The sequence below is a fragment of the Poecile atricapillus genome, chromosome W, assembly GCF_030490865.1.
Source record: "Poecile atricapillus isolate bPoeAtr1 chromosome W, bPoeAtr1.hap1, whole genome shotgun sequence".
Taxonomy (NCBI): Eukaryota; Metazoa; Chordata; class Aves; order Passeriformes; family Paridae; genus Poecile; species Poecile atricapillus.
In genome coordinates, this window is record NC_081288.1 from 23,155,552 (window position 1) to 23,181,014 (window position 25,463).

The following is a 25,463-nucleotide window of genomic DNA, read 5'->3' on the forward strand; positions in this document are numbered from 1 at the left end:
CTGAAAAAGTGCATGAAAATAAAACATAATAAAGCGGGGATATCATCTTCCCACAGAACTGCACAAATAAGAGCTATGTGTGCAGAAGGGCCTCTTGAAATAAGAGTGTGGGACTCCAAACAAGAGATGTGCCTTTCTCATACACAGTTCTGAGGCAGAGAGAGTTTCCTTTCCTGGATCTAAATGCAGTTCTCTTACGCTTCTCAAGTACTAATTTAGGCTTTTCAAATGGAGCAAGTGTGGTTGAGGTACACATGTGCCCGGAGTGATGCACACACTTTGTTTCAAAAGGATGCAGTGCTACATTGATATCTTCAAGACAGTGCAGTATAAAGCTCCTTTCTCCAGCATTTTGCCAATTTTTCATCTTTTCATTTTGTGATGTTGTAGTAAAAGCTGATTTAGCTGCATCCTGAAAATTAATTTATGAAGTGAGAGACAGGAAAAGAGATTAATCTGTCTGCATAGTATATTAAAATAAGAGAGCGAGATGCTTTTCTCCTCTGGAATAGAGCTTTGGGAGGCTGTAGAGACAGTAAAATGAAGCTTGAGTGATCTCAGAGGTAAAAGGCACCCGTACTTGTCTCCTGTATTTTTGTGAAACCTCTAACAGAAGAATGTAATACATCATATATATCAACCTTTTGGGCACAGAAAGGATAACAAACTGTTTCTTAGTATCCAATTTAAGCATTTGGCCATTTTTTTAATTTTCAAGGGCACCTGAAAATAACTCTGGAAGAGAAATCTTTGCAGGGAGGGGGTAATAGCCGAATTCAACAGCAAATTCTTCAGGTCTGTGTGCTAAAATCCAGAATTTTTAGGAACAGATGTAATACTGTTGTGAACCAAGTAGCATTGAATTATGATTTATTTCTTCCCCATGAACTTACCTTTAAAAGTTTTAGTCCTGAACTCCCTTTCTATCTTGTGAATCAGCTAAGAATCATATGCCCCATAAGCTTTTAAAAACAAAGTGGGTTTCATGGCTATGGACAATAATCACATTCAGAAAGAATTATTGAAAAATTAATTTTTATTCTGTCAGAGACTGGGGAGGAAAGAGGTGCAGAAATTTCTGTAAAGCTGGCATATCCACTAACAGAACTTTCACATTTCTTTGGCATTTACTGGCCCATGGATTCCTTGTTCATTGCTTACTAGATGTTTTAGAAGAAATCATTGATTTTGTCTCAATTCATGTCTGATTTAGCCCAATAATGAGAATTTTTTTAGTGACTTTCATGAGAGCAGGAACAGATAGATAAATTAAAATCTTAAGAGGAAAGAAAACCCTTGGTCTTGGCAAATAACTCTTTTTTTTTGCTTTAAAATGAGGTATTTAAATAATATATTTTTAAGTCTGCTTCAACAGACCATTATAAACCTACATGTTCTACTGGTTTATGGATTTTTTTTTAATAGAAGGAGTCATCATTTTAATTTAAAAGAAATATTCAAGTCAAATTATCCACTGTCACTGCAAGGAGAAAGACAAATTGCATTCCCTCTTAATTTCTTGCAGTTTGATTCTGTTCCTCACTGTGCTGCCATGATAAATAATGCCATGTTATTTAAGGCTAGATGGTAGCTGGTCCATCCGTGGGTTACTCACTGTGGTGTGAGCTCAAGTGAGGCCAAGACCAGCTCAGAGCTCAGAGGAGTGTGAGATGGTGCTGAAAATCTCCCATTATGAGTGTGGGGCTGCCAGGCAGCCCAAAAAGGGAGAGAGGGGTGGGTAGAAAGCCCTTTACCACATTTTCTCATTGCTAACAAGGAATGCAAGGGGGGGACACGTTGCATGGATTACAATAAGTCTATGATGGACAAAGAAATTTGGCTGCTCCCTCCATGCAGGGTCCCTGCACTGCTTCTCATATAAACTTGGTATTACTAGCAGAACCTAGTCTCTAGGATGGGGTTTCTAAATCCTTTCACAGAAAATCTCTTTCAAAGTGTTTTTAACTACCTATTGATCAACTGCCGGAAAATGACAACTTGCTATCTCTGCTGCTAACTAAAGGTGAGGATAGGGGACATGGCATATTGATTCTTTGGTGTTTATTCTACTATGAAGAACAAAAAATCAGAAACGGTGTGAGGTGGGGAATTGATTCTTCAGTGTTTATCCTGATACAAGGAGCAAACCACCAATAGCTGAAGTGGGCAGGAGCCAGGCTCAAAGCATACAAAAGTAGGTTCTTCAATTCACATGTGGCTGAGAGGTGGAACAGAGGATGCTTTGAGTGCCAGGGACTTATATGTGTTCAAGGGTTGGTGGAACAGGTTCATAGAAGAGAAATGTGCTAAGGGTTGCTAAATACATGGCAACCACATCTGCTTCAGGCAGCCTGTGACCTGCAAATACTGGAAGATGGAAGACTTTGGGGGCCACAGACCCCACGAGTTTCCTGTGTTCTTTTCAGCTGCTGTAAGAGACAGAATCCTGAAAAAGGTGGATCTTTCCTTTGACCTGATACAGCACTTTTTTTTCCCCCTTTTTCTTTTTTTTTCTTTTTTTTTTGTTCTTGTTAGGCACATCCATTTTATAAATAGTAATGCTATCTCACTGCTTCCTACTTTGGCTTCTCTATTATCTCATCCATCAGCTATTTCTTGTCTTTCTGACTGCCAGCAAAAATGAACATTCCTTATGTGTCCAGATAGTACCTTGCACAGTTGGGGTCACTTGGTGTGACCAAGTGCTTTCACAATATAACCATTATTAAGAAATAGTATAGGAACATGGGGGGGGTTGTAGGTTTGATTTTTCTTGTTGTTGCCCTCTGGGTTTTGTTATGACTGTCATTTGGCTTCTGTAAACCAAATCAAATTAGTTAACCCTTTTTGTTAAGTTAAATGTTGCCAGCAATGTAGAGATCTTCCCAGTGTCTCCCTTTGCCATGTAGTGAGCAACTTCAAGGCTGTGGAATCATGATACCTTTTACTAATAAGATCTTGATTTTACCCCCTCTTTCTATTAATGTAAATAAATTAGTATCTTGATGTATTGGTCTTTCCTTATTGACATGTAAAACAAACACCCCACAGTTGACACAAGAGTGTTTGTTTTTTTTGGTTTTTTTTTGTTTTTTTGTTAGACGGGGCTTGTACTACAGAATTTTTCAAGAAGAATCATCCTTGCAGGTTTACTGGGAAATTGGGTCATAACTTTCTGTCCTTTACTGGCTAAGTGTTCACATGCACCATCTATGCTGAACTGTAATATTTGAAGAAGTCAGTGAAACCTACAAACCCAGGTTGCCAGCTATAAAACAAAGTGCTCTAGCAAAGCTGGCCAGGGAGAAACATTAATACAAGGTAGCCTGAAAACATGGGAATTAGAACTTGAAAACAATGGAACTGAGAATCAACTATAAACAAGGTGGTTGCACTGGCAAACTCTGACCACATATTTGCAGTGCAACTTGCCCTTCTTAAAGAGGGCAAGTTTGGTCTAAATTGAATTCCTGTTGTAGATTTGATCAGGAAAAAATTTATCTCAAGGTGCTAACTACTGATGAACTGACAATTTTTTCAGGACATTTGCAGTTTTGAGAACATCCATGTTTAAGAGATACTGTTAAAAAGAAAATACTCAGAAGATGCTAATTAGCACTGTATTTTTTTTTTCTATAAAATCCTAGAATATCCTGAGTTGGAAGGGACCCACAAGAAAGTCTAGCTCTTATACGTGCATAAACTGAGATCCAAGCCTTTGTAAGCAAATCTTTTGTTAGAATGAAATCATGGATGCATTATGTTTTTGTGTGGATACTTACATAAAAAATGATTTTGAAAAGTATACATTATTGTGCAAATAAGGGCTGTTCCCTAATGCCAGAAATAATGTGTTTTAAAGATCCTTTCCATAGACTTGCATACCAGCCTGACAGACAGATTGTTTGGATTTTAAGCACTCAGACTAGCAAAAATGTCCAAAAGGGGAAAATTAGTGGCATTTCAGAATTGGATAATCCCATCAATCAACCTGTTTTCCCATCTGGGTAAATTTTTTCTGTTGGTTTAGGGGAAAGAATAACAAAATCCTTCTTCTCTACATCTTCTGAAATACTTACAGAAGTTCACATCCATACATCTCCCAGTCTTCCTCTGGGGAGAAGGAGGAGATGACGTAGACAGGGCGTGTGATGACAGACACCAAGAGTTTGCTGATGCAGGGAACGCATCACTCCTTTCTCTTCATGTTAAGTGTTCACTTAATTAACTTGCTTAGGTGACTGCATTTTACCAGTTATTTTCAGTAATAAGGTGAAATGCTCTGTTTGTGTAAAACAAGTAAAGTTGAAACTGAAGAGTGTCTTCCCATTTGTAGTAGGAGGCAACTACAATAGAGCTGCCAAGAGAGGGGCTGACTCATTACAATCTGAGACACCACATAGAGGAACACATCACATTTCTGTTGTCTTAAGTCCCCTGAAAGTGCTACTAATTCCAGCCTTGGATGGGTGTGCTGGAAGTTTCTTGCCTTATTGAACTAAATGCAGCCCTTAGTTTGTGCACACAGGGTGCTTGGCTTGTGTGTGCTACACTGAACTTGTAGGAGGAGTGAGAGCACTCACAAGCGACATCACCTTTCTGTCATCCTTAATACCACTGCAGGTCTCTGAACCAGCCTCATATCTTCTCCTTGTGGCCAGGACAATGGCTTGGTGTTAAGACATCTCCAGGGGATTTTTGCCTCCCAGCTGCCTCTTCTAATATCTGAGGACGTGACTCGGTTTCTGTGTTCATCACTACTGCTTCCTCCAAGGTAAACTGCATATTAAAAACACACTCATAGATGCTTCAAAATGTGCCAAGCCTGTGGTCAGTGTGGGTTGCTGGGATTTTTTTTTTCTCTTTGCTTGTCTTTATATTAGAAAACCACATGGGGCCTTAAGGAACATGTATTTCACCATTGCTTTCAGAGCACCCTTTCCTCCTTCTTAACTCTGCCATTAAAATTTTGTTTTGCACTGATGCTTGGTGCTGAAAACTTGGCCTGAGGGTTTATTTTTCGATGTGTGAATTTCTGAAAATGGGCCATCAAAAAGATGCCTTTGAACCTTTCAAAACCCGTGGTTTTGAACCTTTTTGAGATTCCTTTTTACTGAAGAAAAGTGCACACGTTTGCACTGCCTGTCTGCTGTAGGGATGGTGATGGTGAAGAAATTGTGTGGCCATACCTATGTGCCCATTAACCCTGTCCTGTTAAATTTTGAGCTGATTGTTCAGGTTCAGGCAATCTGTCGGGAAGGTATAGACAAAGATCTGGAAAATACTGACTTTCTGCAATTGACTTGAAAATAGATGGCCAGTCAGAGGAGGGAGATCTTACGCCCTGTCATGAGGTAGACATCAGTGAGCCCATGTAGGGGTTCCTCCCTAGGGCAAAAATCCATAGAAGACTGGATGTTACTGTCTCTGCTGCTTATGGAGCTGCTTTGTTTTAATGTGTACTTCTTGGGAAACCTGTAAGAGAATTGTGATGTCTTTTCCCCCCCCACTTCTCTGAACAGACTTCAAGATCAGGCAGCAGGACTTTATATATGGTCCTTTTGTAGCAGGCAATTATCAGTCATATGCACGTGTGATTCTCGTTCTGGTGTTTCTATGACACCCCTAAAACATCTTTCTGGGACTGCAAGCAAATTTGTTGTAGCAGTAGTATCTATCTATCTATCTATCTATCTATCTATCTATCTATCTATCTATCTATCGTTTTTGCATTGTAGCCAGATGTATCCATTAGATTTCAGCTTCCCAGTCATTTGAGGATGGAAGAGTAGCCAAGACATCAAGGTTTTGAACTGTTTTACTCTTCTGTGTGGAAGACAGGTTCGGGTTAACAGAAAGCCAAATTCTTTTTGGTAAATGACACAAATGTTGAATGAAAATGATTGCTTGAAGAGTTTGTAAACTTATCTTTCACGTTTCTCAGTGCTGCTGATATTACTTGGGGAAAGTGAATCTGTAGCCCTTCTCAACTCAATGGGTCTTCAGTTTCACCATCATGTTTCTTCTAAGAAGAGAAATACTCAAACTAATCAATAAAGATTTGCTTAAAATAGTGAACTGGATGTTATTGGTAGCAGATGTAGGGTTTGCAGCCTGGTCCTGTGGTTACACCGATGTTTCCCTCGGCGAATGAGGGATGTCGCAAAGCTCCCGTGAAAGGCGTGAGCCAGGGAGCATCTCCACTGCCCGGGGGGCTCTGGGCTGCGGCTGGGGGTCGTTCGGAGTCCTGCAGGCTTGAGCCTGGGCTGAGCCGTATCTCCGGAGAGCAGCTGCAGCCCGTCCGGCCGAGGGGCCAGCCCGTGAGGCGGGGTGTGGCTCTGCCTGGGGACGAGCAGGGGGTGCCGTGAGGGGCCGGCATCGGGGCCGGGGCCGGGCGGCGGCGCTCGGGGCCGGCGGTTTCCCGGGCGATGGGTGGGGAGAGGAGGAGGAGGAGGAGGAAGAGGAGGAGGAGGAGGGGTCCCCGCGGCTTTATCTCCCACCCGGCTCCGCCCGCTGCCGGCTGTCTCCGGTGACCGCAGCGCACCGGCGGGCGCAGCGCGGCCAGGGCAGCGCCCATGGGCTGCGGCAACTCCACGGCCGGCGGTGCGGGCGGGCGAGGTAGGGCGGCGGGCCGGGCCGGGCCGGGCCGGGCGGGGCGAGCATCCTCAGCGTGCTGGGCAGCCCTGCGGGGCGGGGGGCGGCGGCGGCACCGCACCTGGCGGGGATACAGCCCCCGGCTCGGGGCATGCCCGCCCGAGCCGCGGGAATCGCTGCCCGCCCTCTTGCCAGAGATCTGCCTTTCCCTCGGCTGATCCGCTTGCTCGGGGGAGAGAGGGTGATGTGGCCTGCCGCGGGCACCCGCGGCTTTCTGGTGCCCGGCTGTGGCTAGAATCACCGCTCCGGGCTGCCCGAGGCACGGTGAGCCCAGGCCGGGGGCTGGACGTAAGAATCCCGCCGGGGGTGTCGGCTCCATCCTCTGCGCTTCCCTATAAGGCCACGAATGCCACTTCTGAAATGAATTTGTGCCACATCTTCTCCTTCTGCTTCTTGGAGAAGTTGGAGGATATTCCGTGATTGAGGTTTCATGCATGTTAATTAATGTCTACTGCTGGCTGGTGCGTCCAGCTGGCTCCTTATTTGTTCATTGCTATTTTCAAAAGAGATAAGATCTGGGAAGATGGTGCTGTTGTGCTCTTTCTCCCCCCTGCCCCCACAGAATAGGAAAGTACATGGGAACTGATAAGTGGACCTTCACCCTGTAATTATAATATGAGCATTTCTCAATCATTTTTCATCCTAGCTGCACTTGGCAAACATTGCCACCTGTTCCAGTACCTTTATCAAGTCTTTCAGATGCACTTGAGAGCTTTCAGCTCTTGAAAATACACAGCAAAATAATGGTTGGACCACTTAGAATTACTGGGTCCCCCTCTCTTAGTGTTCTGGCTTGATTTAACCAGGGCTTCAGTGTTGCCTTGGGTGGTGCTAGTCCTGACTTGGTCCTGCCTGTGGGTGTGAGTGATGCTGCCTTTGCTAGGGTGTATATGTGTGTGTATGCTCGTGGGGTGTCTTGTTGGTTTACCTGTTCAACTCTGCACTTCTCACTTGGAAGAGAATGTGATTCTGCCACTTCTTGCTTGGTTTCTATTAAATTATTATGAGTTAGGTTTTAGGTACTACGTCTGTCTACAGAGGCTTCTCTCATCCATAAAGGATGCGCTGTGTGAATTGGCTTGAACATTCAGTTCAGCTTATTAGAGCTGTCCTGTTTGCACACATGAATTCTTTCCCTTTAGTTGATTCCCACATTGCTGCGACTGGAAGTTTTTTCTGCATATGACCGGTCTAGCTTCATACCTCTGGGGTGATGCTTGTTCACATCCCATTTCTGTTTGCTGGGTAAAAGCTTCAGAGAACCAGTGCAAGCTTCAGAGAAGTTCAGACAAGAATGTTGAGTAAATTATTAGTCCATTTGTGGTAGTTTCTAAGTTAATGTTGATCTGAGTGCCCTGTGGAACTTGTACTGGGGTACAAATGGGTAAATGTCAAGTAGACTAACTCTGGCAGGAGTATTATTTTGAACTCAAAGTTTGTTTAAATGTGTCCCATTGCATTAGAGGTAGTTGTCTTCAACAGGTTTTGGCTTGTAGATACATAAAATATTTTCACTGAAGGTCCGACCCCTTTGATAGTTAAACTTATATGTTATACCTAAAATATTTGAACTTGCATGTTTTGGTAAACTTTTGCATGCTCTTTAGATATATTCCACAGATCTCTAAGGGCTTAGTGCAGGTAAAAACCAACAATGCCACATAAAACACATCATTAGTATAATGGAATTATTACTGTTGCATTGATAGACCTCTCCAAATCCAATGCAGCTCTGAAAGGTCCAGTTCTCTTCTCACTTTCACCACTGTCAGTCAGGAATTACTCTCTGCAGTCTATGGTCTTAAAATAACAAACAGCTGGTAATAAAAGTAAGACGTCAGATGTCTACTATTTATTTACTTCACTTAACATTCCTTACAAAGTGTGTCTAATAAAAATAAAATTATTTTATAAAGGGGAAGGAGAAGACTTGCCATTTTTATTCTGGATCCTCAAGCTTTTAAGGAAAATGCAACTCACAATTTTACATAAAGATGTGAGGAAAAAGATGTAAATACAAATGAATTTTGTGGCATGCACAGCATGACTACATCTTTAATGCTAAAGTTATGACTATTCTGTAATCAGGAAAGCTAGAGGTACATAACATGTAATTAACCTGTAACACTCTCTGTCATATCATATGACTAAGTATAATATTGTAGTAGACTTCACGGAACACATTAAATGTGTTACACCAATCCCCATTTTCTTACTCTTGTAAAATTTTTATTGTAGTCTAATTTGATTTTTCCAAAGCAGATGTATATATGGTGATAGCTCAGCTAATGATATTATCTTCTGTTGCATGGCTGGAATGACATCAGAGCTTTCAACTCTACGGTCTGTGAGATCTAAACTAATAGACATGATCTAGAATAACATTTCAGTCTGTGGTGCAGTAGTCCAGAACACCAATATAACTCACAGCATTCAAATATTCTTTCCAGGGTATCAGACAGTGGCAAAAAGCTCTTCAATTGAGAAATGGCAACTTCAGTTATCCAAGTAAACTGATGTATATACATCCTTCATAAACTACCTAGCTGTTTCATGTATTAACTATGGATTATAGTTATTTTTTATTTCTCAAGTTGGTGTTTTCCTTATGTTTTGTTGTCTCATTTTACATATCCTTCTTTGATGTTATTTCCTGGAGCTTTAGAAGCCCAAAAAATAGCCCCTATTTTTTTTGTGTGTGTGTCTTTTAAAAAGATGCTCTTAAACATTAATTTACTTTTTTTTTTTTCTGAGTTAAGGCATTTCCCTTCATTCTGTTGATTCTTCACTAAAAATTTTAAACTGCCTCTTCCTTTCTGTATCTATTGTAGTAGCAATGACAGCACCTTAAATTATGGTACTCTTTGGAGAGTCTGTCACTCTTGCCTTAATTTAAATATATAGAGAAGCTGTTAGTCTGCAGAAAGCTTCATATACAGTCAAGTTTTGATGAAGGAGAACTTTCACACCAAGTTTTAACAGATCTATTAACTTCAAGTTTGGTGCAATGCCCAGGAAGTCATCGTGCTATTCTGTTGACTGGGTCAAATCTGTGTACAGAGCTCCCACCTGATGAGCTGAAGAAATAATCAATGTTAGACAAGTTGATAATATGCTATCCTCAGTTACAATGGGGTATAAATAGAATAAATTCACTGATGTTAGAAAACACTTCCTTATTGCTGACTGTAGGAGCACAACAAAAAGAAGCCTGCAGTAGTAAACTCATTCTTAAGAGCTGGATGCACATGTGTGTAATTTGGAGGGGTTTTATTTACTTTTTGTAAAAATTTGATATGCAAGAAAATGTCACAGGGCATTTTTCATTAAAAATATTAAGAAAATGTTTCATAATCTGCTCAAAAGTCAGGTCCTGGCTTTTTTTTGTATCCATTTTATTCATGTGAGTGGTTGCCTCTCATGCTTTTTATGTTTTTCTGAAGCTTTTGCCTCTCACCTTCACTCATGATGCATTTCTCAGCACAGAGGAATATCCTCTGTGGATATCGATGTCTCTCAACCATCTTTCGCATTAGGCCTGCATTTACTGAAGTCCTGCGGTGTTGCCAAGAGAAGCTGCTGTTGTTCTAAAAGAGCAAAAACCCCCTCTCACCTAATGGAAGATGCTTTGGGATAAATTCTTCTTTTTGACTTGTGACTGTTTAAATGCTGTGGGGTTTTTTTTGAGGGATCACAGCTCCAGTCTAGACAGAATGCTTTTCTTCTGTAATCACTGGGGCTCAGAGCGATGTGTGGCTGAGTGGGCCTGTAAGGCTGTACACTTTCTTCTGCAGCTCTAAAATGCCAAAATGCACCCATGGTCCTACTGTGTAAATGGTTTGAGAAGAGAAGTCATTCAGGACAATTCAGTATAAAATTTCCTATTTTTTATGGATGTGGCTTCGTAGCTACTCTTCAATCTCTTGCTGAGGTTAGGATTGAAAAACCAAGCGAACAAGAGCCTATCGAGACAAGGCTTGTAGAGTCAAGTGCTGGTTTTTTTTTTTTAGGGCAAGCTTTTACAGTGGGGAAAAAATGGACAAGCTTTATATATGTGAGCCTTTTCTCAAGTCATTTATGGAAACCATCATATCTATGAGAGCACTAAGCCTAGCTGCTATGGAATGAGCTGTAGAATGTTTGTGGATTGGTAGTAAACAAGATTCTTTGGCTGAACTTCTGGCAGATGGAACTTGAGTAGCAATAAAATTGTGTTGCTCGCTAAACATGCAAGAGTTAGACAAATATGCCAGTGAAGTAACAGGGTGAGGGTGAATGGATTGGACTTTACAAATAAACACATCTGTATGAACCAAGATGTTTTTGGTTTCTTGAGAAACAATATCTATGTGTAAGGAATGTTAAGTCTCTCTAATGAAGAAAACCTTTGAAGTTTTCACCCAGAGATTTTTTTTTATAGCACACCTAGCTAAGATGATGTTCATTTGTAAGCTCAGAACTCTTGCAGGAAGAAAACTCCTTTGTTAACTGGAAACACTCTCAGATTTATTGTCAGGTACCTTAGTGGTACTTGAGTGAATTTGAACCGAACACTTGTTTCACTTTTGCTAGTGAAAATGAGAAGTAACCCCACTGAAATTAATGGAATCCCATCAATGAAAGTGAGAATAAACTGGTTTGCTGTGCTTATAAAAAAGTAGAAAACAATGTATTTCTTTTTATATGTATTTTTAAATTTATTATAAAAGTAAAACTGATCACTTAAAAAGTGAATTTGTTTTTATCATACTCAGTTCTCAAAGTTTGTGTGAAATGCATTTCAAAACACTGCAGTGATTTTTCAGCAGTGGTAACCTTGCTAATATTCCAAGAAAGCAAGTGCTGCCATGTGTGAACGTTAGTGGCATATTTCCAAACACAGGATTGTATAGCTCTACACAAAGCCCAGGCTGATGGGTCTGAGTGACATCTCCCATCTCCAGAGTGAGAATGTATTTGTACCACAATGCACTGAAGACAGGCACGGCACTGAAGGTGGATATGGCACTGAGGTGCACCTGGTGATTGGAAAGTGAGTATCACCTCTGGGGAGTGTAGCAGTACTGTAGGCACACAGTTCTTCTCATTTGGCTTGAGGTTTCAGTTTGTGTATTAAACACTGTATTTTTGCTGCACTTTCTGCAAGGAAGACATTTTTCAGATGGGCATCCAAGGTGCTTAGACTCAGAAAAGTCTTGGCAAAGGCCTCAGAAAGGACCATGAACCTTTTTAGAGATACTGATTTTGACTGCAGAGAATTTAGACTAAAAATAAGTAAGTCATGGCCCTCGTGCAGAACAGGGACAGCAAAGGAATAGTTTCTTCTGGAAAAAAATTAAAAATCCTTCTAGTTCCAGCTAGGCTTTTCAAAACACGTGTTGTCTGAAGTATTGCTGATGCCTGAGCTCTGTCTAGGTCTACAAGGGGGTGCCCTGAAGGCTCATTGCTGAGCTGACTCTGGATAAACGAGCCTTGGTAGCAGAAAATGTCTCCCTGCATTGGCAGAGATTGAGCTTGCACAGCAATGCCAACCTTCCACCTTGAATTAATTTGAGTGTTTACATGTAGTGCTTCATATATGTGCCTGCAAAGCCAAAAAGTCTCAGAAGGCTGCCTGGTGGAGTAAAGTTTTAAAGCAAGGGCCTGGGCTTATTGTGACTAGAGATACTCCCTCCAACTTAATTAAGGCTTTCTGCTGGTATGTGTAGCCATACTGAGATTTTGCTGACTCTGGAAGCAAGACTAACAGAAGAAATGTGTACAGTCTTATACGAGTCTAGTCTGTGTTGTTGCTGGGAAAAGGAGGGATAGTCAGATCATAGGAAATGGGAATGACAGTATGTTCAGGAATTACCTGTAAAGGGTGATGTTTTCTGCCATTCAAGCAATCCATTCAGGTAGACAGAGCTGGAAAGCCTTGCAGGTCTATTTCTTCCTCTTGTTTAAAACAAGAATTCAAAAGGCATATTCTTACACATCAAAGGGAGATGAAAGGTATTTTCTACTCATGTATATTTTTCAGCAGCAGAAGAAATAATTTTTTTCCCAAAAATTAAGTACCATGAGAGGAAAAAAACCACAACTTACCTCCAAACTAAAAAATCTCTGGGATTGGCAACTTCGGTTTCCTCAGAGTGAGGTCAGATCACCTTTTCCAGCTAAGTATTAAGAGGAAATGAGAAGTGAAAGGTTTTTCTAATGTCTGCCCTAACTTCTATAATTAATAGAAGGGATAATTTACTGGCTACTCAGCTGAATTATATACTAGCAAGAGCAACATAACATTAGTAACTTGGGAGGAACAAGAAAGAGTTTATACTTGGGTAAATGTCTCCCAGCAGGAAACATCTGAGTCACCAAAACAGAAAAGTCAGTCTCTTACACCAGGCAGCCAGGTGGAAGCTTTTGTCTCTTTGTTTTTTGTTAAATAGCAAGATGAGTTAAGGGGTGGCTGATCTCATTAGCTGTCTGGGGCTTTGGAGGTGTTGTGTCCCAATGTTTAAATTAGTCCTGTCTAGTTGTTCTTTAAAACTTTGTTTATCTGGCAGGAAAAATGAGGCAGCATTTTACACGCATGATGCCAGCTCTACAACTGCATCAAATGGCAGAATAATAGGGCATTTGGGAGTAATTGCCTGGTTATTTGTGCCAACTTTGTGGCAGACAAACCCACCAGAGGACTGAGCAAACGGGAGCATATAAAATTCAGAAAAATTATATTTTTCTTATGTTGCTCCCATTTTGAGTGACTGCACCTGGGCACTGGTCCACAGCAGCATCATTTTCACACACGGCGAGTCTGGCCCAGGTGTGATAGATTTAAGGGATAGTATGGATAATCATTAAGGATAAACTGAACAATCATGAGAAATATGTTCTCTTACAGTAGCAAATTTTGTTGCTATTTCTGTGTTGTTTTGCCATTACCTGGTAAACATATTTTGATTTTTTTTTTCCTAGGTGCTACAGGGACTACTAAAGATGTGTAAGTACTTATTCTACTCAACTCCTTTAAATATATAACCCTGGACATATTTTCAGTCCTAGTAGCCTTATACTAGATTTAGTCATGCATGATTCATCTGGCTCCTAACATATAATCAACACAACCAGATGTTTACTGTCTTTAGTGACAGCTTTCATCTCCACAAAACAATTCCTTGTCTTGTTTACTTTTCTACAGATTTCTTTGCTTGTTATTTCTCTAACAGAAATTTCTTTTCTCTGCTTCTGTTGAGACAGTTGTCTAGTAGAGGTGGTTATGTAACTTCAGACTGCTTTTCCCCGTCATGTGCCACTGCACCTTTTTCCAAAGGCCATTTAATTTTATGAAGCCATCACATAAATTTCCACCAGGCCCAGTGAGAGGTTTAGAAAACCACTGAGAAAAAATCCCCCTCTTTTCATGAGACCCACTAACCCATCCAACTTCCTTTTCAAAGTACCCACCTTCTCTAAGTATTCTCTGCATTAAAGATAGTATCTATTAGGTTGGCATTGGGTAAGCAGAGGGCAGCCCTACCCATCCTGTTTTTCTCTAAATGTGTAAGGTCTTTTTTAGAGCTGTTCTTATTTGCTGATACAGGAACAGCTTTATTAAGCCATAAATGTATTTTTCTATCAAAGAAAACCATAAAGAACTCCTCCTGAGGTCTTGCCTTCTCCTATTTCATGTAATTGGCATTTGCCACTAGAGTTTGTGACCGAGGGACCTGGGAAAGATTGTTATGTTATGCAATAGGAACATTCTGCTGTTTTATTTACTTCGCTTAGAATAACTACTCTAATTAGATGGAGGAATCCTGGTGTAGAAATGAGGGCAGTCGAGTCAGATAAACAAGTGGAGGGAAGAGCTTAACAACAGGCTTGTTCTTGCTATTACAGAGCACAGCTGAGAACTAACAACAGGTGTCACTTGGCTGATCAGCTCTGTTGCCACAGATACTCTTGAGATCCGTGTTACCTCTGTAGTCTGTTTTCTGGGCTTGCAGTGCCAGACAATAAATAAATTACAGAAGGCAACCTTGTAAGGAACCTCCTCTTGATGCAGCCTGCAGCATCACTGCCCTCACTACTTCTGTATTTACAAACCCACTGGTTTAATTTGTAACCGAGTCTTTTTTATTGTTCAATTTAGATGATTTAAGGACTGGCTTAGAACTGCATCTTTCTCTTTGCTCATCAGTAGTTTTAAATTTCAAAATCACATGTAAAGTTAAATTATGAATACTGTAGGCATGTTCCTGTGCTTAAAGGTATGGGCATGTGTAGAACTGTGTTTATGTGTGTAAGCATTTAAAGAGTCAGGCTGCAGGAGTTAAAATGGGAGCATCCTACTTACTAGTGTGAGTTCATCTGTTTCAAAATAGTATTGAGATAACTCAGAAAAAAATTAATTACTAGTGCAGTCTTCAACAAAGTGAAAGGGTCAGTCCTGGAGCTATTACTCATTCAGATTAAGGATAGTGGAGCCAGCCAAACAACCCATATGAGTAATAGCAAGGTTAAACCTTCTCATCAGATGTTCAAAACACACATGTACTAACGAGGAATGGCAGTGATGACCCAAAAGCCCTAATTAGGCATTCTAATACTTAACAGAAGATTTTTATAAAGGAAATAAACTCTCAGAAAAATTATTTTCATTTAATATAAATGAACAAAGCAGATTTATATTAACTAGTATTATAGATCCACAAAAGCTTTTTACACCTTTTTGCTTTCATCAGCTAAAACTTCTCTTTAAATAACCTTGTTTTCTTTTGGCTGTCAGATTTCAGTCATATCAGTTCTGATACAGAAAAGCACTTAGGTGTGTCAATCCTTACATGTTTTTTAATACCAACTCTGGTTAATCTGGTTTCTCATTTCTTGACTGTGACTGATTGCCAAAGCACCATGTCTCCTGGAGTGAGAAGTCAGATGGAAGGGTAGAGGGCTGGGTCCTGCTCTGACCCTCCTGGGTGACTGCAGGGAAGCTGCTTTGCCCTCTGGGCCTGGAGTTTCTCCACCAATAAGATAGGGATGGTGATATGATCTTCCTCTGCATAGGGCTCTTCCTCTCTGAGGGCTATGTGGTGACGAGAAGGACACATGCTCTGAGAACCTGTCTGCCCTCTGTGCTCCAACCCAGAATCTGTCAGCCAGCTTCAGCCCATGCTCCTGCCCCACTAATAAAGAAACATTCATCACTGCTAATTGGAACAGCTTAGCTGTAGGAGAAGTAAAGGTTATGCTAGAAAGTAATGCAATGCCTGCAGTATTCAGTGCACAGCTAAGTGTGGGGGAGGATTAGTTACAGTAGGAAGGAAAGGACACAGCAGTTCAAGCCTGTTTCAAAATATTGAGAGGAGATGCATTAAGTACAAATGAAAGGCTCTTGTTCCCAAGAAACACCAAGAATCTCAGGAGTAGTTGTCTGTCACTTGTTCAAAGTTCAATGAATCATTTCTGGTGGGACTACTGAGCACAGCTAGAAGGAGTCTCTATAATGCTCAGCACAAACAGAACCATAAAAGCTGAGGTAAGAAAAATGTGGATGGAATGAATTAGTGTGAATGCCTGTCATCTGACATTTAAAATACGTGATGAATGGTAGCTTCTTTTACCATCAAATGGACATAGGACTGATGGATGTAAAAGATGACAAATGAACAAAGTGTGACAGGAAGGTTCTTGGGACAGACAAATCCTTACCAAAAGAAACCCTTATTCAGCTGAAAATAGTGTTATGTGGTTTTATTATGTGTTTTTTCTGCTAAATCTGCCTATTGGCTCTAGGACTCTGCCCATGCTACCTGCTGGAAACTGTGCTCCTGGTTCCTCTGCAGATGTCAACAGCATCTGAGGCAGTGACACAGCAGCCTTGGTCAGCACAAAGCACCTTGGACTGCTAAGTTCTTTTTGCTGTCTATTCCTGCTGCAGAACAGCTTATCCAAGCTTGCTGTCCCTGGAGGACTGCTGGACTCCTGTGTCCATTGTGAGCCCGAGACATGTGGCAACGGGAGCACTGCTGAAACCAAAGGGGCTTCTCCCCAATCTTGTTGCTCTTGTAGCTTTGTTCCCCAGAGCCACCTGGGTTCACCCAGCCTGGGCACAGAAGCAGCACCTGCCTCAGTGGCTCAACAGACACTGAACATGCAAAATTAGTGGGCACCTTTCAAAAGGGGGTCTTGAGCCATTGTCTGTGAAGGCAACAGGTGTGTGAATATGTGTAGTAAACAAACTGGGGCAGCATTCCTTCCTGACCCCCCAGAAAGGTGTGTAAAATGGATTATTCCTTAAATGCCATCACCCAAGTTTTTCGTTCTTTTCCCTCTCACACTCCTGTGTTTCTCCTACCTTTGCTCACTCCCTCTTTTCTGGCAGGGCTACAATAGTTTGCCCCCAGCCCAAGAGCTGTCGTCTGTACAATCCCAGATTATTTTTGCTGTCATGCATTTGAAGGAAAAGGCATTGCAAAATTACTACTTTGATTTATAGCTAGGAAAGGAAGAAAGCAAAATGTTTTAAAACCCACTTGTCTGCTTAATCATAGACCTGGATAATTTGTTTTGGTGAGAGAATTACAGTAATGGTCTGTGATGCCATATTACAAAACATTTCTGGAACAGAAGAAAATGGCCCTGTTTCCTATTAGAGAATTTTTCTTTTTTTTTAGAAAAAAAAATTGACATTAATTTCCTGTTGGACAATATTGATTATTATTCTTACAACCCCATTTCAGAGGTCTCAAGCTGTGCATGAAGTTGTCAGTGCTTTTAAAGGACTCTTTTCTCTGGACAACGATTAATCTGGGTTACAGAAAATGTTCCCAATTGTACGAGAAAATCAATCCTGTGACACATTTGGTTGGTTCAACAGAAATGTCTGTTTGTGATCTTTTGGGACCCAAAGTCCCTTTCTTAAAGTAGATTTATTTATTTATTTGTTTTCTAAAAATACATCCTCATTTCCACCCACTGATATACACAGGCTTTCCATTTTCTTCAGGAGAAACTGGCCCACATTAAGACAGAGCAGCTTCCCAGTCCTCAAGAAAAAATATCTCTGCATTGGCTGGCTGTGAGGACTGTAAGATGACTTAGGTGACTATGCAGGGTCACGGGAGATGGGAAATGCCCTCTGAAATGGCTCTAGTTCCTCCAGGAGGGGATGGCAGGAGGGCCAGGGAATGGGGATTTTATTGATCAGTCTTTCTTGAGTGGTGAGATGTAGACAAAGACAGCCAACGAGGAGTGCTATGCCCTGCATAAATATAATTTAGAAAAATTGTAGAATAATAAGATTTACTGCAAGTCTCTACTATTAAAAGGACCCGTGTACCCTTATTCACTTGGTGATGCAGAAAGGACAGTTGGTAATGTTCTGCCCCTTAGAAAGAAGGTAGATGTCAGAAAATTTCCAAGTCGTAGCAGTATTTTTAAGGCATGTGCTCCCCTCCCAGGATGTTTAAGGACATTTTCTTGCACTTAAGACTGCATCTTGCTATGAGCCCTCTGCTCTTCAGGCCAAAATCCCATCGACTTCAGGGTCCTGGAAGGGCATAGAGCCCCAAGGATTAAACAGTAGGCCCATCAACCTCTTAGAAAAAATACATAAATAGGTTGCAGATCAAGCTAAAGTGCAGCTGCTGCCCCATCCATACCCAGCCATGGAAATAGAGCTCAAAATCCAAACATTTAATCAAAGGTGGGTGAGTGATTTGTCTGAAGACTGATGTCAAGACACAGACTGAGACTGCAGCACAGGCATTGCACACTGAAGAAGTAAGAATAAATTCCTTACATTTTTTGAATCACATTTGCCTTCACATGAGAGTGCTGGTTACTTTACCTTACTTTACCTCCTGTTCCAGTTCAGCTGGACAGTATAGAAGGGAGGAATCAAACCTTAGTGACTCTCTCTTGATGTACAGACTGACCTGTGGTTTTACCCTAAAGTTAAAGGAGAAGTAATTGCCCATTTTTATGGGATTAATAATAGCATTTGGTTTGCAAACAATTTAATTCAGGAATTGCAATGCTTCACTTTATAGAAAGGCACTGTAACAGCTTCTGGCAGAGCTGCTGTGAAAGTTTCTCCCTCTTCATCCTCACTCACATGCCAGCACAGACACCCAGTCCCTTTTGTTCCTCTTTTGGGGGAATAGCAGTCCAGATTTGTTCCTGTTACATGCAGAGTTTTAATATTCCTTTTATGTGGGGAGTAGTGTGGGGACTCACTCAGGAAGAATGTTAATTTACCTGTTTCTGCTCCCAAATCTAATTTCAGATCTCACTGGTGGGGGTCATAAAAAGTAAGCAGCATCTTTTCTCAATCCTTTATTTCTTCTGTACATTATATTGGAAAATTCTCCCTTTTTTTATACCTTTGTGAGTACTTTGTTGAATAGTGGATGTCCTGAATTAAACTGGGGTCAGTAATAGTTTTTCCCTTGCTTCTGAATTTACCCAGATGGTCATGGAGCACTTGAAAGAAACAATCTGCTAACATGCTTTGTATCTTTTGATGTTGCAGAGCAGAAGAATCCATATCAGATGATGACAAAAGGAGGTAGGTGCTCTGCTCAGCCAGGGCTAGCTTTATTTGCAATGGGCTGCAGTGAGTTCTGCCCCCAGTTACACGTCCTCCCTTCCCTCCTCCTAACTCCCACCAACACCAGTAAAGCAGAGGAGAAACGAAAAGAGAGGAGGAAATCTCACACAGAGTCGAGTATCGATGAGTCCACCCAGTCTGTTACTGAGCTGGGGAGGTGGAAACTTTGTGGCAGAAAGAGCACATTTTCTCATAGCTGTAGGTGGTGTGCTCGATAAGGGCTGCTGGCCTCTGCCTTCACACCAACACCGCCACAGAAGGTGCCTTTAGCACTTGGGGGAGACCTCTGCTGGGCTGGAAGTTGAAGGAAGTATGAGTCTATCATCAAGCAAATTAAAAATTGGCTCAGAACCCCAGGAGCTGGAGGAGGTGTGATCAATTCAGTAGCTAACAGGGCAGAGAAGTGTAAAGGGAGCCTCTGCAAGTAACTCCAGGTGCAGTAGAGGCTTTAAGGACCCAGTTATCTACCTCCCTTCATATGTCCCTGCTTTTCATACAGACTCTTTGAAGCCAGAAAGTATACTCTGCATGTCCATGAAGGGGAGAGGGTCGGGCTGTGAAAGTACCTGGGACACTTGTGCTCCTTTCTACTACGAGTTTTTTCCAAGTGTGACCCTAAGCAGAGGCAGGCTGGTTGCATTTATTAATGAGGTCCAAGTGCTGTTTAGTTGGTGCTTCAGGTGTGGTGCTTTGGTGGTGCCAGTGTCAAACAGTGTCAGATTAGCTCTGTCCTCTGCTGGATATACTCAGAAGAAGCTGGGTGAATGGAGTTTGTTTTCACAGGACAGTGAGGATCTGGTGATAAATATCAGGAACTTGAGTGAAAAAAATAGCTCCTTTCATGGGGAGAAGTGTCCCAACTGAGCTCTGACATGCCTGTAATTGTTTCTCCACCAGGAACTATGGTGGGGTGTACGTGGGCCTGCCGGCGGATGCGGCTGCCATGGCTCCCAGTCAGACAAAAGCTGCACCCAAAGGTACCGGCAGGTTGTGGATTGTGTTTCTCCTGCTTTCTGGGGATCATTTTATCTAGGATGTATGCCCTTTAAAAATCAATTATCATTTCAGACAGACTGGCTGGTCTTGAAGCCTCTTATGGCTGTGGGGCTATTTATACTTGTCAAAGGGATTGTTCCCATTTATTTAAAATTTAACACGCTTTTGCAGAAGGATCCTAGAGCAGATGCTGACAGTGTAGGTACATGGTCTTCTGAACAGCTTCTCCACACTCTGAGTGCTCTGTGAATTGAAAGAAAACAAACCCCTGTTAGGACTAAGAGACTGTGATAGATGGCACTTGCAGAGCCCTGGTGCTATTTTTAGTTTTGAAGGTATTTACTTGCATTGTGGTGAATTCCAGTAATAACAGTTAGTAAGTGCTTGCTTTCAGGTTTATTTCTGTTCTTACATGAAACCCAGCAGAAACTGTTTCTTTTCCATGTTATATTTTTGAGCAGTGGGAGAAAGCATTAGATTTATAGCTATTTAATTGACAAGTCATAAACATATAATTATGAAATAATGTAATATTCTTTTGATTTAACAAAAAAATTGCTGCTGTCACATATGCACAGCACAGAGTTTAGTCACTGACTGATGCTTCCAAAATTTGCTGCAAAACAAAATGAAAAACAGTAACACTATTAACCAAAATAAAAGTAGCTGGTTTTGGAACAGTACTAACTTAGTTGCATAGGGTTTTTTTAAACAAATATTTTAACCATCTTTGTCTTTTCTTTTCTAATTAAGATTAGAAGGAAATAAAGACATCAAGATGCAAACAGCCCGAGGTACAGTATGTTTTGATTAACATTATGTGCTTGGCATGTATTTGTTGAACAAGATAGCAATGCTCCCTGTGATGCTCTAAGTTGGTCTGGGACCCACCAAGTTACATCTCCAGCTGCATCATAACTTCAAAAGGCTGGACCAGGGACCACTTCTTAATGGCTGCAGATATAAATTAGACAGTAGTAATTCTCAATTGAGAATTGAGAAGCAAGGAAACTGTATTACTTCATTTGGGAGCAAATAAAAATCAAATGTCCTTTGTGATACTCAGGCCTCCCATGAGAGATGAGGTACATCAGCAGTGCTTAGATCAGCATCTGCAGAGACAAATATTTTTCCAGGAAGGAGGATTTTGCATTTAGAAAACTTCTCCTTTTTTGGAAGGACCTTGAGGACCATGGTGTGTCACCCACTAAGTAATGTATTGGAGCTTTCCCCTTGCTATGAGAGTATCTGTGGGGGCTTCATTTTCCACCAGCTAAAATAGGACATTGAAGATTTATGGACTCTATTCCTGAGTGAAGAGTTTTGACTAACTAAGTTAAAAAAAATTTCTTTCGAAGTTCATGTCTGCAGAAAAAATAAAAACAAACAAAGTTTCCGTTCAGTACTTGAACTAAATAAACCTTGACAAATTTTGATAGGGAACTGTTTTGATGTTTAGCCAGTGGGGAACTGAAAATTATTAAGCTGCCAAGAATTTCCATAAGAAGCAGAGCCCTTTCCTAATTTAGGCGAAGAGTCAGACACAGTTTTGACTGGTCCCAATGCTGGATGCAGGCCTTGTAGAGCAGAGCACATAAAATAAATGTCTTGATTATATGAGTGGTTAAAGCCCCAGAACTTTTCTAGGAGCAGTCTTAAACAGGGAGAACTTCAGGTGGTCTTTCCAGCTAATTTCAGTAACCTGGCTGAGATGTCTAAGCTAGAAACACCATCACCCTTGACCAGGCCAAGGCTCAAGCTCCATCTTGAGGTTGCAGCTTTCCATCTGTGGTTTATGAACAGAGTCTGAGTCACTTAGGTCCTTGTCAAGGTGCTTTAGTTGAATGCCTGGGGCTGGATAGAATCAATCACTTGACATTTTTTTGCTATTTAAAATGGCTGAAAGTGTGCTTTGCCTTCATTCATGAAAGATCAGAGCTTAGCTGCTGACTCAAATCTTACACAGACGAGCAGCTTCAAATCTACAAAGGGTGCTCTGAGCTCCACAAGTTTATGTGCGTGTGTGTCTCCAGTTCATGGACTACAAATCTCTCAGCTTCTAGTGATGACCTAGTTCTCTGGTTTAGGTACAGAATGTTCCTGTATTGCTTTTCCACTATTGCTTTACCAGTCTACCTAATTTTTTTTATTTTTATTTTTTAAACAGTCTACTGAGACCAGTTGCCAGTGCTTTGGAGAGCGCTGTCTTTGTGCTGAAGATTTTGATATTTACACAGCCTTCTGGAGAGCAAGAGAGATCAGAGCACCAAAAAATCCAAACTGTTGCAAGTTCCAACTACGGGTAAAGCTTAAAGTACAGTGTTGAATCAGTTTCCTATGATAGTTGCATTATGGAAACCTCCTGCTGTTCTCCAGTGAAAGATGAAATTAGTGAACTCATGGTGGATGTTTCTGCACATGAGCTAACTTTGATGATCTGCAATTTATTTCTCTGTGGCCATATTGCAGATTCCATCAGCTATCAGCTATGCTTCATATAATTTCTCCAACAACTTTTGATAGATTTTATATAGAAAACCATCACTACTGTCCACTCAATAGTTTCTATGGTAGGTTCCTGTAAATTAATTGTCAATTTACCTAAGAGTAATATATTTGACAAGTTTTCACCTTCTTGGGAATATTGCAAATTTTAATATTTTTGCTGAGAAATCTTAAGAATAGGATGAAACGAGCATAAGACCGTAAGGGTCTTTATAATTATTACTGTCCCTTTTATACCACGAGATAAATATTAGTGTTTAACTTTCACCTTTTAAAAAGATATTGCTCAAGGAAATTGATTCAAATAAGAATTATATACTTCATTGTGTTACTTGCATGTCTGTTTATATTTTTATTTAGCTAATATCTCTTTTATAAAGTATTACATGTAAAAAAATACTAACAAAATGAACAGTGATGTGTTCCATTCCATGTAACAATAATATGTCCTTGAATAAGGATGAAGTGATAGTATTTTAAGAGATAGTGGGACTAAACTCCAGTCCTGCATCCTCCTGACCTGTAGAGGATTTTTGATCACTTATTAGAGTTTTTGTATCTCATCTGTAAGCATCTCCAGTATGGCAAATTGAAACAGAATGAGTGTTATTACAACTTTAGCAAATTGTTGAAGTTTTAAAATTCATTAAGTTAACAGCAATTGTAAGTTTCACATAGAATATAAAACAGATTGTACATTTACAGATGGCTGAATGAGTATTTAAATTATTAAAGCCTTTTGCATAATTCTTTAGTCAAGCTCTTTTCAATGGGACTTGATATGCCATACACTTTAAATAATCAAATAAACAACAACAACAACAACAACAAAAATGCACCATGTTAATATATTACTGTACATTAATGACCAATTTTAAAATTAAAAGAAACAAAGCAAGCCAGAAAATTTGGACATGAAGAAATAAGCCGCTATGAACCATGAAATTCCTGCCCTTTTCACTGATACCTATTGCACCAATGAACTACCATTGACTATGATTTCCAGTAACTTGCAGTTTTCACTTTTAAATAGTGGTAGTTTAATGTGAGGCTTGCAAAAAGAGATATTTAAAAGTATTCCTTGCTTGTCCTCTTTTTTTTGTGACATTATTTATTGCTATTCTCTAGAAATCTGCTACTTGGGTTATCAACGATTTCAGGCTTCCAGCTCCTGAAGACAAACATGCATCTCATTCTTGACCATCGACCGCAAACCGAGATGAAATAAGCTTGAAGATTAAGATGTGGTGTTAAAATATCTCTCAGTATGAATGAAAGTCTGTAGATTATATCTGCAGTCTTGCTCTTGCAAGCCAAGCTGGTGACAACTCAAGTAGAACTGGGTGATAAAAACATGCAGGCTTTTCTCCTACCTGCTTACCATACACGAGGGTATAGTTGCCACTTCACATGTTCCACAAATGGCCAAAATGGTTTGCATAGCACAAATTTATTTAGTACAAAGCAATTAGGCCCATGCCTGACCTGGTCACAATTGTCTTTCCCAAAGTGGAAAAAGCACCAGTCGTCCTAGGCTACATGAGCATTCAGCTTGTGCTAAAAATGCCAAGAGCAGATGCCAGTAATTAACCTGGTTGTTTATCTGCTTCTATCCTTCAGTTGCTTGGAAGAATCATCAAAAAGGTGGACAGGGCTAAACTCAAACATTACCTGTTCTGCTACTGACATCTGAAGCCCTGTGTGTGGGCAGAGGGAGCAAAGAGGTGATTGCTGACGAACAGCTCCTCACAGCTGGTGGTGGGACAGTTGCAAAGGGTACTTTCCTTCGTTTACATCACTGCTTGTTTTTCCTGTGCAGAGCTACAGAGAAGCTTGAAGCAATTTGCAGAATTGGTCTTTTAATATTTCACCCTCTGAATGTGTGGGAGGTACAGTGGTTTCTTAATATTTTTGTTCCTCTGTGTCTTTTAATCTCAAAAGTTTACGGACCAACTGACAAATGTGCAGCATCATGGACTGCAGCCTCTAAAATAAACATACATTAATTTATGCTATGTGGGCCTGTACCCATCAAACTAAAGAGCTAGGGCCATGCCCTTGTCTTTAATTTGCAGACTCTTGTCTTTTGTTTTCCCAAGGATCCATGAATCTAGAAACTGTGTGACAGCATACTATATTCTGTCCCGGCCAAATTCCACTTAGGGCACTGATTTTCTGCTCATGAAAATTCCTCTGTGGTGAGCAGCCTTTGTGAATAAAAGCAAATGTCATTTCATGGAGAAATGAGTGTATCTGCTCTTTCAAAACTTACAGTCTATGGATATTTCTGTTAGGAGGAGGAACAGAAAAGAAACCCTATATGCCAGCTGCCAGCTGTGCATGTGACGGAATCCTTGGAGGCACTCAAATGATGTTTCAATGGGAAAACTGAGAACAGAACACAAGCAGTCATTGAATAGCAGTTATTATTAAGGAATAGACTTTGGTTTTGTCAAAACATCTTGAATTACCATTTGTGAAAAATAAACATTTAAATGTTGGGGCTGTAATACCATTTTCCTTGCAGTGGTTACTGTTTCTCCAGCCAGAGATGCGGAGCCAGTGAAAATAATTCAGCAAAGAGTGGATTTGGGCTTTATAATCTCAGAATCTCTGATCCGAGAATCTTAGGCAGCCCAAAAATATTATGCTTGGATTTGTGAATTTTGAAAAATTCTGGAGTAGGAGTACGAAAGCATAAAATTGAAAC

At 40.7% G+C, this 25,463-nt stretch overlaps 1 protein-coding gene across 4 annotated transcripts; it reads left to right on the forward strand.

Moving 5' to 3' along the window:
* Positions 1–6,515: 6,515 nt before the first annotated feature.
* Positions 6,516–25,146, forward strand: LOC131591783 (overexpressed in colon carcinoma 1 protein homolog). Of its 4 annotated transcripts, none has more exons than XR_009280460.1 (7): positions 6,516–6,618; positions 13,615–13,639; positions 19,175–19,210; positions 20,150–20,229; positions 21,007–21,042; positions 22,416–22,550; positions 24,374–25,146. XR_009280460.1 is itself a non-coding variant. In XM_058862835.1 (6 exons), the coding sequence occupies exons 1-5, from the start codon at positions 6,576–6,578 to the stop codon at positions 21,004–21,006; spliced, it is 189 nt and encodes a 62-aa protein (XP_058718818.1). In that variant the 5' UTR covers positions 6,516–6,575; the 3' UTR covers positions 21,007–21,042; positions 22,416–23,498. The 4 variants fall into 4 exon arrangements, 2 of the variants coding, with proteins under 2 accessions (XP_058718818.1, XP_058718817.1); XR_009280459.1 differs by lacking the exon at positions 24,374–25,146 and adding an exon at positions 23,882–24,365; XM_058862835.1 differs by lacking the exon at positions 24,374–25,146 and having other exon boundaries at positions 21,002–21,042; positions 22,416–23,498.
* Positions 25,147–25,463: the final 317 nt, after the last annotated feature.